Genomic DNA, 16755 nt, shown 5'->3' with positions numbered 1-16755 from the left:
TATTACACCAGTTCAGAAAAAAGCAAAGCAACTCCATACTTATACAGATTATACAGTTAAACCAAATTCTTTTGAAAAGCTTGTTTAAGGATAGATTTTGTTCAATTTGTTCATGTTTTTCACCCACTGGCTTAATGACTAGTTGATTAACTAGTAATGACTAGTTAAACTATTATGGCCAAACCATCACGCCCCAATAAACACAGTAATAAACACTGAAAGTCAAGATTAAACTGTGTATTATAGCGAACTGACAGGATTTTACCGTCTTTGATTTACCGTTTTGATCCACGTCCTCAAGCACCATTTTGACTAACTTAGTTCAGTTCCCGGTTTTACCGCTCATCAGTCGCTGCTCAATGTTGTGAGAACATACTCGGACAAAACCCTCCAGTTTTAAAAGAACACATTCCAGTCAGTTTCAAAAATCTCTCTCCTTCTTCGTGTCCATTAGTTTTCTTGTATTTTCTACACATATTCCTGTTATGAGTGCCGCAAACACGGATAGACTTGTCTCATGCGCCATTCCAGCTGTTTCCAGTTCTCGCTCACCACATTCACTGCTGCAGTTTTAAAGGAACACACTCCAGACAGTTTCAAAGTTGTCCCTCGTCTGCGCTTCGATTAGTTTTCTCCTATTACAGTATAAATAATTAGCAATTTTACAGATTATTACTCCTTTATTCCCCAAACTTCGCATATTGTTACCTTATACCTACATGGAGGTACTGAATAGGTACACTGTAATTACAAAAAAGTTACGTTGAAAATTCTGTTTACTTAGCAGTACATTGCGGGTTGTAATCTAAAGCGTTACCGAATTAACTGCTGACTGCTTTTTTCTTTTTACATGAACAAAATAAGATGATTTTTTCCCTTACAGATTTGCCATTTGCCAGTGATGCAGATATTCCTTTGGTGATAATACACTAACAATGAAAGTGCATTCCTAAAATGTTTTAGAAAATCTGTCATTGAGCAATGAATTATTAAATTTGCATCTAGATGGTGGATGGTGCTCTGCAAGAAAAGTAATGCTGTGGGGGCATGGTCAAAAATTGTATAATTGGTCAAAAAACTGGGTTAATGATTTGATGTTATACAAGTGTATGTCAGAAAAAAAATCTATACCAGAATTAGATTTGTGATGTGGGGAATAGTATGAATAGCCCTAACAGCCCTTACTGTTAGGATTCTTAATTCTCAAGATATCTGTCAGTCCATAATCTATCTGACACACTGTAAAATTCTTAATACATGACAATGAATGGTTTACAAGTAGAACTTGTTGAATAGTCCTTTTTTGGGTTGTTACTTAATAAAGTGGGCTAATATGAATAAAGTGGGCTAATATGTGAAAAATAAGCAATGAGTAGGTATCTAAATTTTGTGATATTTAACATTGTATTGTCAAAGATGTTCTTTTAAATTCCATGTGCAACATTGTTTAATATGTAAATGTAAATAAGTTGTAATTATCATACAAATTTATATGTATTTGTGATGATCTTTTCAATTGTAGAAGTCTCTATGAGTCAAGCCTGATGACAGTTCCCCAAGATGCCTTTGCAAATATGGCCAATATCTCAAGAATGTAAGTACTTTTTTAGAGACCAGAGCCAGTTGTCAGAGACCACATAAATTTATATATAGCTATAGCCTATATGTATGTATGTATATACACACTGATATCTTGCTAAGTGAATAAAACTTAGGGTGCTTTCACACCTTGCCCGTTGTTTCGGAACCTGGCCCGTTTCCCCCCTTAACTGGGTTCGTTTGGGCATATGTGAACACAGCAATCGCGCTCGGATCCGCGCCAAAACAATCGGTCCGAGATCGCCTGAACGAGGAGGTCTCGGCTCGATTGAAAATGAACTGTGGAGCGGTTCTTTTGTAGTGAGAAAGCAACCCGATCCAAGGGACCAACGAACCAGGCTATATCCAATGTATGATGGGTAATTAAGTGAAAAGCAGTAGACGTTCCCTGCGTCCCAATGTGCATATCCACTCTATCTGCGCTAAATAGTATTGAAAATTACTAATATCACAGAATTTAGGATGGATAGTATGCACATTGGGACGCAGGTGATGTCTGTGGGTGAGCACGTCTTCGCCATTCAAAATCAAAGCGCGCCTTTTCATTTTATAATGCCGTCTTATTGCTCTTCTTCCTAGTAGGTGCATTTTAAAAATGTTTTCACGACGAATCCTGGACTCCTGCTCAAAATGGTAAATTAATATAATGACAGCTACAGAAACAACAACAACAATAAGCCCTCGAAGCTGTTGTCGTTCCATCCTGATGGATGACAGCTATGAGCGGAATTCTGGAAAATAAACCGTGGAACTTTGACCAATGAGAGGACAGTTTACTCGCACGTGACTTGTATTAACAATTTTGGTCCGTTTAGAAACTTTGCTGTGTGAAAGCGAACCGCACCAAGAATAAAAAACAACACTGTAATAATTTTAATCCCTGTTTCTGAACAAAGCAATTGATCTACAGCCTTAAAGTGGTTGCAGAATTAATCAAACCTGATGGTACCTTAGGGTGTATTCACACCAGGAAAGTCCGCTAGTTCACTTGCTTTGGTCCGGACCAAATACAATATTTTTTGTTTTTTTTCTTTGGAGTGGTTCGCTTTCACACTGCCCTTTTTGCAAGTGAACCAGAAATTGCAAACAAAACCACACCTGTGCTAAGGTCATCCATTCATTGGACAGAAATTGTCAAGCAGGGTAAAAGCAGCAAGTGCAAAAACAGGCTAATCATGGAGATCTTTCGTAGTGCAATTGTTATTCTTTTACTGATTTGGTGTTATCAACTACTAACGCAATATGAAGAAACTTATGAGCATCATATGAGACAATGTCATACGATGTTGTAATTACGACTTGCCGAAAATAAAATCTATAGATATAAAATACTTAAAGCATATCACAATGTTAGTTTAAACATTAGGCGCATAGCCAATTGCTTGTGCCGAGAGTGGAAGCTGAAGCGCGCTTCAGGACATCAGTGGAAATTGCTTCAGGACATCAGTGGTCATTTTTGCTCATAAAAGTACGAATAATACATCGTTCGGAACTGTAAAGGGTCTACTTTTATTTGTGTGAACTCACAATATCAACAAAACGTTGTACTTTTGTAAAATAAAGAAAACAAATAGGATGCGCATTCTGCTGTCTCGGTCTTGAGCAGGAGCGCTTCACAAATTTGAACTGAAACTCAGCAAATTTTTTCCTCACAGACATGATGAATATATCTATAGAAAGCTTTAAATGACTACAAACCAGACGAGGCCAGCAGTTTAATTCTAGGTTGCAACAAAACACTAGGTTATTAATAAATAATTCAAATATTTCCTTACTATTTCCCCCTGACACATTCATGGTAACTTTTGCTGGGGCTTTGCGGCAAGCTTCAGCCTATTTAGCGCACTCACGTCACGTTGCTGTGTGCCATGGTCACGAAAACTCAGCATTTGCACGCGTTTTTAAGCATTGCGGTTTAAAAACAAGTGATTTAAGGCATTGAAATGCAAACAACAGCAGTATATGCCCGAGCTGTCTGTTTTTGAGTGTGAATTCTGCAATTGGGTCGGATCATGTTCACACCTTAAACAAACCGTACCAGAGTTTGTTTGGAAGCGGACTGAGACCACCTCTTCAGCTGGGTCTCGGTACGGTTGTTTAGTCCACACCCGAGTGCGATTGCTGTATTCACACTTGCCAAAAAGATCCGCACCAAGAGGGGAAACGAACTTGAGTTTGATTCAATCAAAGCAAACAAGACAGGTGTGAATACCTGCAAAGTGGCAATGATAAATATTATACATATCTAAAGCAAGATTACTGTGTTAGCTAAATAACATTTTATTATAAAAAAATCCTGATAATGCTAGAGATGTGGCTTAATGAGCAGTGTGTGTGCTCTGACATGTGTGGGGTGATACAAGAAACCAAACAGGTGTCTTCTAAATAGGAATCAAGGGTTCACGAGTGACTCCTATATTCTGTAAATATAGGAACAGGACAATAATTTAGAGGATTGCCATTCTGAAAATACTGGAGTGTATAAGTGGTCACTGAGAGTGAGCATTAAGATGAGATACAAAAAATAATTGTTGGCAGTGTGTTTTCTTTATGACAATTTTTGCTTATTACTTTTACCTTCAGCCAGTAAGTCATTGTCTGAACAGGCATCAGCAGCTAGCAGGATGTGTTTAGTTTAGGAAGTTTGGGAAGATAAGTAGCAATATAATGTTGGAAATTACCTGGATTAAATTTGTTTACAACAATGAAAAGTAAACCAAAAAAATTCTCAGAAAGTGATATGATCACACTTCTTTATCTCTACTGTGCATGTGCTAAGTCTGTCGACACCCTAAATGTTTCTGTTTAAAGAAATGTAGTGTGCTACAGTTGCTTTTGTTCTCCCCTATACCTGAATACATTATGAAATTACAAGACTGAAAATCAGGATCAGAATCAGAAAGAGCTTTAGTGCCAAGTGTGTTTACACACACAAGGAATTTGTCTTGGTGTTATGAGCTTCCAGTACAGAAAGTACAAACATAGTGCAGACATATAATTAAGGTAATAAAAACACTAATAATAAAGAGAATAGACAATAAATTATAAATTGCAATAGTAACTAGATTGAAAGGTTTGTAGACAAACTTTAAGTTGACTAGAAGAAGCCTAGCTAGAAAGTTTGAAAAAGTTTTAAAAGCTTGCAGTCTGAAAGTTTTCAGTTTGAAGTAGTTTGACAGTTAAAATTGTTTTAAAGATTAAAGTTTTAATGTTTTTAAGGCAATACAGTCTATCAGAAAAACAGATAGATATAAAACATATTGCTAGGGTACCTGGGGTGGTTGCTAGGCTGTTTCTAGCATGTTGCTAGCATGATTAGCCTGTTTCTAGCATGATTAGCATGTTGCTAGCACAATTAGCATGTTGCTATCACAATTAGCATGTTACTAGCATGTTGCTAGCATGATTAGCATGTTACTAACATGGTTACCATGTTGCTAGCATGATTAGCACATTACTAGCATGATTAGCATGTTACTAGCGTGTTGTTAGCATAATTAGCAAGTTACTAACATGTTGCTAGCATGATTAACATGTTACTAGCATGGTGTTACATTTTGTTATCATTATTAGCAAGTTACTAGCATGTTTCTAACATGATTAGCCTGTTTTTAGCATGACTAGCATGTTACTAGCATGGTGTTAACATTTTGTTGGCATGAAAGTTTCAAGCATTTAGTTAACATGTTTAGCAAGTTGCTAGTATGTTTCTAGCATTACTAGCATGTTACTAGCATGGTGTTAACAGTTTGTTAGCATGATTAGCACGTTTACTAGCATGTTGCTAGCATGATTCTAGCATTATTAATATGTTACTAGCATGAATTTAGCATGATTAGCATGTTACTAACATGATGCTAACATGTTTCTAGCATGTTAAGCAAGTTGCTAACATGTTTCTAACATGATTACCAAGTTACTAGCATTTTGTTAGCATGTTTCTAGCATGAGTATCAAGTTACTAGCATGTTGTTAACATTATTAGCAAGTTACTAGCATTTTGTTAGCATGTTCCTAGCATGATTAGCAAGTTACTAGCATGTTGTTAACATGATTGGCAAGTTACTAGCATGTTGCTAGCATGTTTATAGCATGATTAGCACGTTACTAGCATGGTGTTAGCCTTTTTTTAACATGATTAGCAAGTTACTAGCACATTTCTAGTATGATTAACATGTTAATAGCATGTTGTTATCATGATTAACAAGTTACTAGGATTTTGTTAGCATGTTTCTAGCATTATTAGCAAGTTACTAGCATGTTGTTAGCATGTTTCTATGCTAATCCAGCTAAAACCAGTTGATTCAGTAAAAAAAACAAAAAAAAAACAGCTAAGACCAGCCTGGCCTGCTAAACAAAACCACTTTAAAGCCAGCTTGGGAGACCAGCCAAAGCAGTCAGTCAGCTTAGGCTGGTTTTAGCTGGTTTTTCAGTAGTGAGTTGTTAAGCTTTGCTATAGCAATAGACAGGTTAAATACACCATGCGTCTTACTGTATAAAAGTTATCACCCCCTCAATAAAAGTCTATGGGATTTTAGGTGGCTTTGATAGTCTGGTTTACGAAAACCGTAAGCCGGGTCAGTTAGAAAAGATATAGCAACCCGAGTCAGACCAGTCTGAAGGTCTGACCCGAGTTTGGTGGTTATAGCTTTAAAAGTATAGAAGGAGATACATTTTAAAATTTGGTCTCAGAAGAAGAAGAAGAAGAAGAAGTTTAAATAGGATTTCAGTAAGTTGGCTTTTTCAAGCCAACTTAATAAAAATATAGAGAAAAAGAAAATGTCTATAGACAGAATTGTGAATGTGCATATGTGCTATTTACAGATGAAGGTTTGATGGGTTATTTACAGATGTACAGTACTGAGGTGACATTTCATCATAAATACTGAAATGAGTTTTTTCTCTCTACTTGTGAGCAACTTGAAATAACCCTGTATTTTTTGATAAAATTCAGGATTTCAACAGGATTTTCTCCATTCTTTCCTTAGCTATCTGACCGTGGATGTCTCTCTGGGCAGGTTAGAGAAGCATTCCTTCTACAACCTGAGAAAGCTTACACATATGTAAGTTACAGCATCCAAAATCCATATATAAATTCCAGTTAACCACACAAAATAAAAAATAGAATATTAAATTAAATTAAATTTAAAGATTTTAAAGTTTAGTCTTGTTTAAAATTATGTAATCCTTTGAAATGAGCAGGCACCAGAAGTCACACAGAACAGAACAGAACAGAACAAAATGATATTATTTCAAGTAAATGAACCAACTGTATTTAATAAAATGAAAACAATATCACTGATCATAAATACAATAGAGACAACTGATTGATTCTGTAAATTAAACAAATAAACAGATTAAATAATGATTTGTAAACATTTGTATGCCTGTATAGTTGTTCATAAGTAAATAATTTAAGTTTTAAATGCTGTCAATACATCATTGTACATTTTAGTTTTTATGCAAATGTAAGTAAATGTGCGTGTGGTAAAATCGCATTTTACATAACATAATACAAGAGATCACATTTATGAAACAGCATTCTCTATTTAACAGACTCTCTAACTCTCTTTTTAACCATGAGGCCAGAAATATATTTAAGTACATGAATTGTACTTTATTTATTCTATATTCTCCAAAAAGTGTAAACACAACAGAAGTGTTAAAGAAATTATATACTTCAATTTTAACGCACTGGGTAAAATTAAACAAAAACAAAAACACAGGATCTGCAATAATGTATACACGTAACGAAGAAGAGAAAAAAACAATAATTATTTAGAGAGACGGAGACGTTATGTTGAGACTCGGCATAGGGGGTTTACTTGAGGGCCCCAATCCGCTCTGACTTTAAGAGAAAATGCCAATGAAATTTGGCTAGTGGATTTTGCATGCCTGTGCCACTCCCCGTGCATACAGGTATAAATAGGCGACAGGTGCATCCACTCATCAGGTTTTATGCTGAGGAGCCGAGAAAGTGTCCCTGGCAACCAGCGATGGTTCGAGGTTGAGGCATGGGGACATAACGTCTCCGTTCCCTCCATCAGGGAACGAGGGTTACGTACGTAACCGAGACGTTCCCTATCTGTCAGTCACTACAAGTTATGTCGTGACTCAACATAGGGGGTCCATGGAAAGCGCCACAATCTGAACCCCGTCACAACCCTGTGGCATTGCAAATGTTGACAAGCCGCCGCGTGTCAGACAAATTCTACGCAAAGGTCGTAACCTTCCCAACGCCCCAGCGCAAATTCGCTGACCTTGGCACCCGCAGGGACCAAAAAGGTGAGTACATCGCTGCTGTAGATAGCCATGCCGCTGTTCCTACCATAGAAAATCTTTTCTTAAGAGAAGGGATTTCGACCCTCATGAAAGGTGCTTCATGCCTTTCCTGTTTGTTGTTTACAGCTTGGCAGTAACGATGGGGAAGCGAGCCTTCCGGAGAAGGGCGCTACAGAGGCCACATCCTACCCATAGGGAGGTATCATGTGGAGACACTGATATAGACTGACCCAGGCCTGGGGCAGTACTATATATGGAATGGAACTCTGAGGCAGGTCTTATCTGGGAGTATGGAGGAACGACTGCCAACAGAGACTGACAGAATGGTCTGTCAAAGGGAAGACACATCATATCAGACATATCACTGCTATGCTGATGACACTCAACTCTACCTCTCATTCCATCCTGATGATCCGACGATAGCTACTTGCATCTCAGCATGTCTAACAGACATTTCTTGTTGTACTTGTTTTTCTTTGTGTGTGTGTGTGTGTGTATATGTGTGTGTGTATAATATATATATATATATATATATATATATACACACACACATATATATATATATATATATATACACCTTGCTACGTGTACTGCGTTAGGCTAACCGAGACTTGTCATTTGCACTTATATATTGTTGCTCTTTTGTTAGTTTTGACTGCTTTTATTGTCCTCATTTGTAAGTTGCTTGAATAAAAGCGTCTGCTAAATGACTAAATGTAAATGTAAATGTAAAGACACGGGTTCACCGAGAGAGAAACCTTTCCGTGGAAGAATACACATATAGGATCGCCTGAAGGAAATCAAGCCATATGGACACCTAGCCCAGAATAGGGGCTGGCCGGAGACCCGGGCAAGCTAACAACAATACTGGGTCTGGCGTCAGACTGCTCCGCCCAGTCTTACTGCCGGGGGTGCTGGAGGATACTCAACCAGGGTTCGCCGTCCAGGGAAATCTACTGGAGGATAAAAACGGCACTTGCATGCAAACTTTTTTGGTCGCGCCCCCCTTTAAACCTATTAAAAAAATCTGCCCTCCCCCCTCCTGAATCCCCACCTCAGACTACCAAATAATTTCACTGAACATTATGAAAAATTCATATTTTTTAATAATAAAAAAAACCTACAGGGTAAAAAACACCTGCATCACTTGAAACATTGAAAAATAGCATAGAGAGAATAATATTATTATTCTCTTTGTTATTTTTATTTTTTTTTGTAGGTTTGCTGTCTGCTAAGGCATAGGACACACAGGCCTTGCCTCCTCACCAACGAAATTAACACCGTGTCTACACCGGACACGAGTGGCAAAATACATTAGAACCCATTATAATCAGTGACGTCTAGACAACGCAACACGACAAATCCCCGGCATTAAAGGGGTCATATGATGTTGAAGCTGTTGCCCCCATCAAATTTAAAAGGTTAGAGAAAAACGTACTGCGCCATGGTACAACAGTAATACCCATTCTCTCAAGAAAAAAACTCGTAGTCTTGAGCACAAATGGAGAAAAACTAACTTGGTAGTTTTTAGAATTGCGTGGAAAAATGAACGAAGGTCTTACGGGTTTGGAACGACATGAGGGTGAATAATTAATGACAGAATTTGCATTTTTGGGTGAACTAACCCATTACGCGTCGATTTTTACAAAGCATCAGTCTGAAAAGTGAGGTGTGCTCTGATTGGCCAGCTATCCAGTGCGTTGTGATTGGCCGAATCTGTCCGGTAATTATTATAATTACCAGTAAGTCTTACTGGTACATGTGTCTTACTGCTAATTATTACCAGTAAGTGCAATCAAAAATACAAACTACAGTGAAAATACAAAGTAGAAATAGGTAGAAACCGAAATATTCCTTCCTAGCAGCAAGTAATAATTTAAACAACAGATCTACAAACAAGTATTAAGCAAAACACTTACATGCTGCAGTCCGTCTCTTCTGTTGACTAATCACTTCTCCCAAGTTATGACAGTGACCAAGCAGTTTAAATAGTCTACAGTCGCTGTGGCCACCTTCTAATTAGCACAGCAAATAGCCTATAGCAGGGCAATTGCTCAAATCGAAACTACAGTTCGCACTTAAGTGCAGGAACGGAGCAATGCAAATAACACAGGCTCCTTCTAAGCTGACGGCAATTATTATAATTACCAGTAAGTGCAATCAAAAATACAAACTAAAGTTAAAATACAAAGTAGAAATAGGTAGAAAACTAAATATTCCTTCCTAGCAGCAAGTAATAATTTAAACAACAGATCTACAAACAAGTATTAAGCAAAACACTCACGCACTGCCGTCCGTCTCTTCTGTTGTAGTCTACAGTCACTGTGGCCACCTTCTGACAACGTGAGAGTAGGCTGGCCCGAACACAAGGCACTCTTCGCTCACCGAAAATGCTTGGAGGTCCCCAACCCCCTTGATGGAAGTGAGCGCTGTCAAAAGCGCTGTCTTAGCAGACAGGAACTTAAGCTCAACTGAGTCCAGCGGCTCAAAGGGATCCCTCTGAAGGCCAGCCAGGACAGTAGAGAGATCCCAGGAGGGCACCAGGGGTGGCCTAGGAAGATTTAACTTTCTTTCACCCCTCAGGAACCTGATGATGAGATCCTGCTTTCCCAGGGACCGGCTGTCCACTGCATCGTGATGTGCTGCGATAGCAGCCACATACACTTTCAAGGTGGAGGGTGACAGCCTACGCTCCAACCTTTCTTGCAGGAAAGAAAGCACTACTCCAATCGTGCATCTTCGGGGGTCTTCTCGGCAAGAAGAACCCCAGTTCATGAACAGACTCCACTTCAGTGCATAGGCTTGCCTTGTAGAAGGGGCTCTAAGCCTGAGTGATGGTGTCTACCAGGGGTCTCAGGACAACGTGAGAGTAGGCCGGCCCGAACACAAGGCACTCTTCGCTCACCGAAAATGCTTGGAGGTCCCCAACCCCCTTGATGGAAGTGAGCGCTGTCAAAAGCGCTGTCTTAGCAGACAGGAACTTAAGCTCAACTGAGTCCAGCGGCTCAAAGGGATCCCTCTGAAGGCCAGCCAGGACGGTAGAGAGATCCCAGGAGGGCACCAGGGGTGGCCTAGGAAGATTTAACTTTCTTTCACCCCTCAGGAACCTGATGATGAGATCCTGCTTTCCCAGGGACCGGCTGTCCACTGCATCGTGAAGTGCTGCAATAGCAGCCACATACACTTTCAAGGTGGAGGGTGACAGCCTACGCTCCAACCTTTCTTGCAGGAAAGAAAGCACTACTCCAATCGTGCATCTTCGGGGGTCTTCTCGGCAAGAAGAACCCCAGTTCATGAACAGACTCCACTTCAGTGCATAGGCTTGCCTTGTAGAAGGGGCTCTAAGCCTGAGTGATGGTGTCTACCATCGCCGGTGGCAGGTCACTTAAGTCTGCCGCGTCCTGTCCAGGAGCCAGACATGGAGGTCCCAGAGATCTGGACGCGGATGCCATATGGTGCCGAGCCCCTGAGAAAGGAGGTCATTCCTCGTCCTCCCTGACTTTGCACAGTGTCTGTGTGAGAAGGCTCACTGGGGGAAACGCATTTTTGTGTAGAGCCCAAGGCCAGCTGTGTGCCAGTGTGTCCCTGCCAAGGGGGGCCTCGGTCAGGTAGTAATACAGCTGGCAGTGGGCGGACTCGTGGGAAGCAAACATGTCTACCTGGGCTTACCCGAATCGACTCCAGATCAGCCAGATCATCTCAGGATGGAGTTGCCATTCTCCGGGGAATGCGAGCTGTCGTGAGAGTGCATCGGCTGCACGATTGAGTTCCCTCGGAATGAAGACGGTGCGCAGCGACTTGAGCCGCATCTGACTCCAGAAGAGATGATGGGCGAGCTGTGACATGCGACGTGATCATAGACCTCCCTGCAGGTTGATGTACGAAACAGCCGCAGTGTTGTCCGTGCGGACCGTGTGGCCAGAACTGCTGCAAGGCCAGATGTACTGCCAACAGCTCTAGGCAGTTGATGTGCCAAAGCAGTCGAGGCCCTCTCCAGAGCCTCGAGACTGCCTGCCAGTTGCATGTAGTGCCCCAACCCGTACTGGAGGCATCAGTCGTGACAACAATATGCTGGGACACTTGTTCTTAGGGCACCCCGGCCTGTAGAAATGCAAGGTCTGTCCAGGGGCTGAATAGGCGGCGACATGCCGGTGTGATGGTCACGCAAAGGTGCCGTGATGCCATGCCCATCTCGGGACTCGGGAGTGTAACCAGTGCTGGTAATACAGCTGGCAGTGGGCGGACTCGTGGGAAGCAAACATGTCTACCTGGGCTTACCCGAATCGACTCCAGATCAGCCAGATCATCTCAGGATGGAGTTGCCATTCTCCGGGGAATGCGAGCTGTCGTGAGAGTGCATCGGCTGCACGATTGAGTTCCCTCGGAATGAAGACGGTGCGCAGCGACTTGAGCCGCATCTGACTCCAGAAGAGATGATGGGCGAGCTGTGACATGCGACGTGATCATAGACCTCCCTGCAGGTTGATGTACGAAACAGCCGCAGTGTTGTCCGTGCGGACCGTGTGGCCAGAACTGCTGCAAGGCCAGATGTACTGCCAACAGCTCTAGGCAGTTGATGTGCCAAAGCAGTCGAGGCCCTCTCCAGAGCCTCGAGACTGCCTGCCAGTTGCATGTAGTGCCCCAACCCGTACTGGAGGCATCAGTCGTGACAACAATATGCTGGGACACTTGTTCTTAGGGCACCCCGGCCTGTAGAAATGCAAGGTCTGTCCAGGGGCTGAATAGGCGGCGACATGCCGGTGTGATGGTCACGCAAAGGTGCCGTGATGCCATGCCCATCTCGGGACTCGGGAGTGTAACCAGTGCTGAAGTGGTCTCATATGAAGCAATCTGAGCGGCGTGACTGTGGCTGTGGATGCCATATGCCCCAGGAGCCTCTGAAAATGTTTCAGAGATACCACATTCCTGCCTCCTGAAGGATCTCAGGCAGTTCAGCACTGACTAGGCATGCTCGTTGGTAAGACGCACCGTCATACTCATCGAGTCTAACTCCATACCGAGAATAGAGATTTTCTGCACAGGGGAGAGTTTGCTCTTTTCCCAGTTGACCCGAAGCCCCAACTGGCTGAGGTGCCAGAGCACCAGATCCTTGTGATCACACACATGCTCTCGTGACCAGGCCATAATGAGCCAGTCGTCGAGGTAGTTGAGGATCCTGATGCCCCCTTACCATAACGGAGCAAGGGCGCCCTCCGCGACCTTCGTAAAGACACAGGGGGACAGGTACAGCCCGGAGGGGAGGACCCTGTACTGCCATGCCCGACCCTCGAACGCAAACCATAGGAACGGCCTGTGTCGAAGAAGAATCAAGACATGAATGTAAGCGTCCTTCAGATCGACCGCTGCAAACCAATCCTGGGGCTGGATGCATCTGATTATGCGCTTCTGCGTCAACATCTTGAATGTAAGCTTGTGAAGGGCCCAATTCAAGACTTGCAGTCCGGGGGGCACCGCAGTCCTCCGAGAGGCTCAACGCGCCAGCCTCGACGGTGTCTCAGCATGGGGAGAAGGTGCTCTCGTGGACGCAGGGGGGCACCCTCACCGACGAGCAGGCTGAGGTGCGGCCCGTGGTGGAGCGGTGGCAGCTGTTGGATCATGCCGGGGCAAGATGTGCTGGATGGCCTCAGTCTGTCTCTGCACTGCCAAGAACTGCTGGGCAAAGTCCTCGACAGCATCGCCGAATAGGCCATCTTGCAAGATGGGATTTGTCGACATCTCTCATCTCAGCAAGGTTGAGCCAAAGATGGTGCTCTTGGGCCACAAGTGTGGACATCGCCTTCCGGAGGGCAAAGTCAGTCGGCGTGTGCAGTTCCTGCATCAACCCCGGGTCGGAACTACCCTCGTGCATTTGTTTGAGTGCCTTGGCCAGGATAGCCATGGCATGCAGGGCAGAGGCAGCTTGGCCCGCAGCATAAGCTTTGGTGGTGAGAGCCGCTGTCAGCCTACAGGCTTTGGACGGGAGACGAGGACAATTCTTCCTAGGGCACAGGTACACCGCAAACGCTCTCTCCACCTGGGGAATGTCAACGTACCCCCTAGCTGCCCTACCATCGAGGGTAGTGAGGACGGAGGAGGCAGACGAGCGGCTTCTGGCCGAAAAAGGGGCCGTCCACAACTTCGTCAACTCCTCATGCACCTCCCGGAAGAAAGGCACCGGGTCCGATTCAGCAGTGGCAACAACACCCGAGGGGGGCAGCCCTGCCAAATCTTCATCCTCGGAGGAAGATAGCCCATCCCCCGATGCAGCGATCGGTATCTGATTCTCCAGCGGTGCACCGAATGAAATGCTGGGACCGTCACGAGCCGGGCCAGTGAAATCACTCGGGAGCCGCACAGGACATTCGCTGCAGGAGGAGTGAGAGGTCCGCGGAGACGGACCCGGCGGAGAAGCTCTCACTGTGATCCTCAGATCTCCCTGAGCTCCAGCCAGCGGTCCTCTGCTCGTGACAGAGAAACCAAGATTAGTAGAGACCTCTTGAGGAGAGAGAGGAGAGATCGCAGCGAAGCCATGCTCAAACGCTCACAGTGAAAGCATGAGTCATCCACGAATGCAGTTTCACGGATGCCCAGACACTGAAGACAACAATCGTGTCCATCGACAGAGGACAGGTAACGACCGCAACCAAGAGGACACCGATGGAATGGCATCTTTAAAAAGATGCGAGCCGTCTGTGATGAGAAACTGCTTTATTAGTTGAACCCAGGGGAATTGCTGATTCAACAGGGACACCGCTGTTTGTGCCGTCACGCCAACCAGGAACAGCTTCTTTCTTCCAGTCAAAACAAAAAGGCTTTCACACACTCGGCTCCGAAGCAAAAATCTGATAAGTGGATGCACCTGTCGCCTATTTATAGCCGTATGCACGGGGAGTGGCTCAGGCATGCAAAATTCACTAGCCACATTTTATTGGCATTTTATCTTAAAGTCAGAGTGGATTGGGGCTCACAAGTAAACCCCTTATGTCGAGTCATGACATAACTTGTAGTAACCAACAGATAGGGAACCAGCATTGAATCCCTGATTAAATGCACCCATGATTTTACTAGAAAATGTGCTTTCATTTAGCATATCTGGCTGAGTAAACTGAATAAGAGAAAATGACGTCAAAGAACTGTTATTCCCATCATCTGCAAAAATAATGTGAAATTAATTCTGTTACATTCAAGCATAATGTCTAGCTAAGATATTGTAGGGTCCAATCTCTTTCATTCAAGCACTTCAAAAAGAAAATTTTCAGTTCATGTAATCTCTCTCTCTCACTCTCTCTCTCTCTCTCTCTCTCTCTCTCTTTTCAGAGAAATAAGAAACACAAGAAATTTGACGTTCATCCATCCAGAGGCATTAAGGAATCTCCCTAAATTACAGTATTTGTGAGCAAAACACTGTCTACATACTTTTGGTCTGCAAATTGCAAAAAAAATAATAATAATAATGTTTTGTCATGTTTTCCTGTTTTAAATATTTTATTGAGGTTTATGCCTAAAACAAAAAATAAATAAATACAAAAGCTGAACATTTACATGTAACTCAATTAGATCACAACTCGATATGAACAGCTGTAGTCCAACAATGTAGGACTGTTGATAATGAAGTCACGCACAGTTAGTGAAGTAATAACTTCTGCTAATAATCGATTAGAGATCACAAATAATGCCAGGTCGTTATAGTTAATTAACATGAAAGTACAAAAAGCTGTTCATTGTTTAATCTTGTTAACCTGTCCTGTAGCATGTAATTGACAGACTTTACTCCCATTAGCTATACATGTGGTTCATTCATTCTACAGCTCTCTCCACAATGTTATCTCTCTGAGATGTTGATGTAACAAACATGGCATCTGAGGATTACTTTTTTTTTTTTTTTGTCCCTGCCCTGACATTTTGCTTTAGTTAAGTCCTTGTGGGTCATGGTTTTTTTAATGCATTTGTGCACATGCACTCTTCAAAAACTGCAATATACAGATTATATATAGATATATAATGTACTACATGTTTGATTATTGTGCCCAAGAGCATGGTCTTGATAAGTAAAGCTATAACCAGGTAGTCAGCCCAGCAATAACATTAGGGCACTCCGTACTCAGTACTCAGTACACACTTATTTGCAACCAAAAGTGCAGTTACCTTTAGCAATAAAATCAGTGTCACTATGCACTGTATTCACATGCATAAGAACTTGAAATAATAACCAAGAGGTGTTGTATTTTCAGAGGCTTATTCAACACAGGCCTCACCATCTTCCCTGTCCTGACCAATATCCAGGCTGATGACTCATACTTCCTACTGTGAGGAGTGTTCTATAATGCAGCAGTTTTCATACAGATCAGTGTTTTTGAAGGTATTCTTTTAATCTATTTCTGCTCTTCCTTCAGAGAACTAAGCGATAATCCTTATATTGCTGAAATTCCAGCTAACGCTTTTCTTGGCATTACCAATGATCTGCTGTCAGTGTAAGTCTTGTCATATTCCCTCATATTCACATTTTTGTCATACTAACGGAGAAAAATGGGGTTTGAGCTGTCATTCGTTATTAGCTTTTAATCGTTATTAAACTGTTATTAGCAAGATTTTTGCACAAAAGACATGACTGTTATTTTTTGCTTTCTATTCAACAGGAGGCTGTACAGCAATGGCTTTACGAAAGTCCAACATCATGCTTTCAATGGCACAAAGCTGGACTCAGTGTAAAGTTTTTATAAAAACTTGTATAACACAAATTCAAACAATTAAGTGCTACAAATGTATCTAAAACCATATATACACAAGTTTGATGCAACACATTTATGGAGCATTGATCATTAACAGAATAGTTTACCCAAGCATGACATTTAAAAAAAAATAATAATAATATAT

General features: G+C 42.2%; 1 protein-coding gene across 1 annotated transcript in view; it reads left to right on the top strand.

The window, feature by feature from the left end:
- Nucleotides 1–1531: 1531 nt before the first annotated feature.
- The window catches only part of LOC107742823 (thyrotropin receptor-like), a 22777-nt gene continuing 7553 nt past the window's right edge, over nt 1532–16755 (top strand). The window contains exons 1-6 of the mRNA XM_016555879.1: nt 1532–1594; nt 6588–6662; nt 15199–15273; nt 16113–16187; nt 16275–16352; nt 16518–16586. Coding sequence (XP_016411365.1) covers nt 1545–1594; nt 6588–6662; nt 15199–15273; nt 16113–16187; nt 16275–16352; nt 16518–16586 — 422 coding nt within the window. The 5' untranslated portion in view covers nt 1532–1544. The remainder of the gene's footprint in view (nt 1595–6587; nt 6663–15198; nt 15274–16112; nt 16188–16274; nt 16353–16517; nt 16587–16755) is intronic.

Source organism: Sinocyclocheilus rhinocerous, unplaced genomic scaffold (genome assembly GCF_001515625.1).
Source record: "Sinocyclocheilus rhinocerous isolate Xijiao unplaced genomic scaffold, SAMN03320098_v1.1 scaffold822, whole genome shotgun sequence".
NCBI lineage: Eukaryota > Metazoa > Chordata > Actinopteri > Cypriniformes > Cyprinidae > Sinocyclocheilus > Sinocyclocheilus rhinocerous.
Note: the sequence above shows the minus strand (reverse complement) of the source record. Positions and strands in the feature narration are given on the sequence as shown.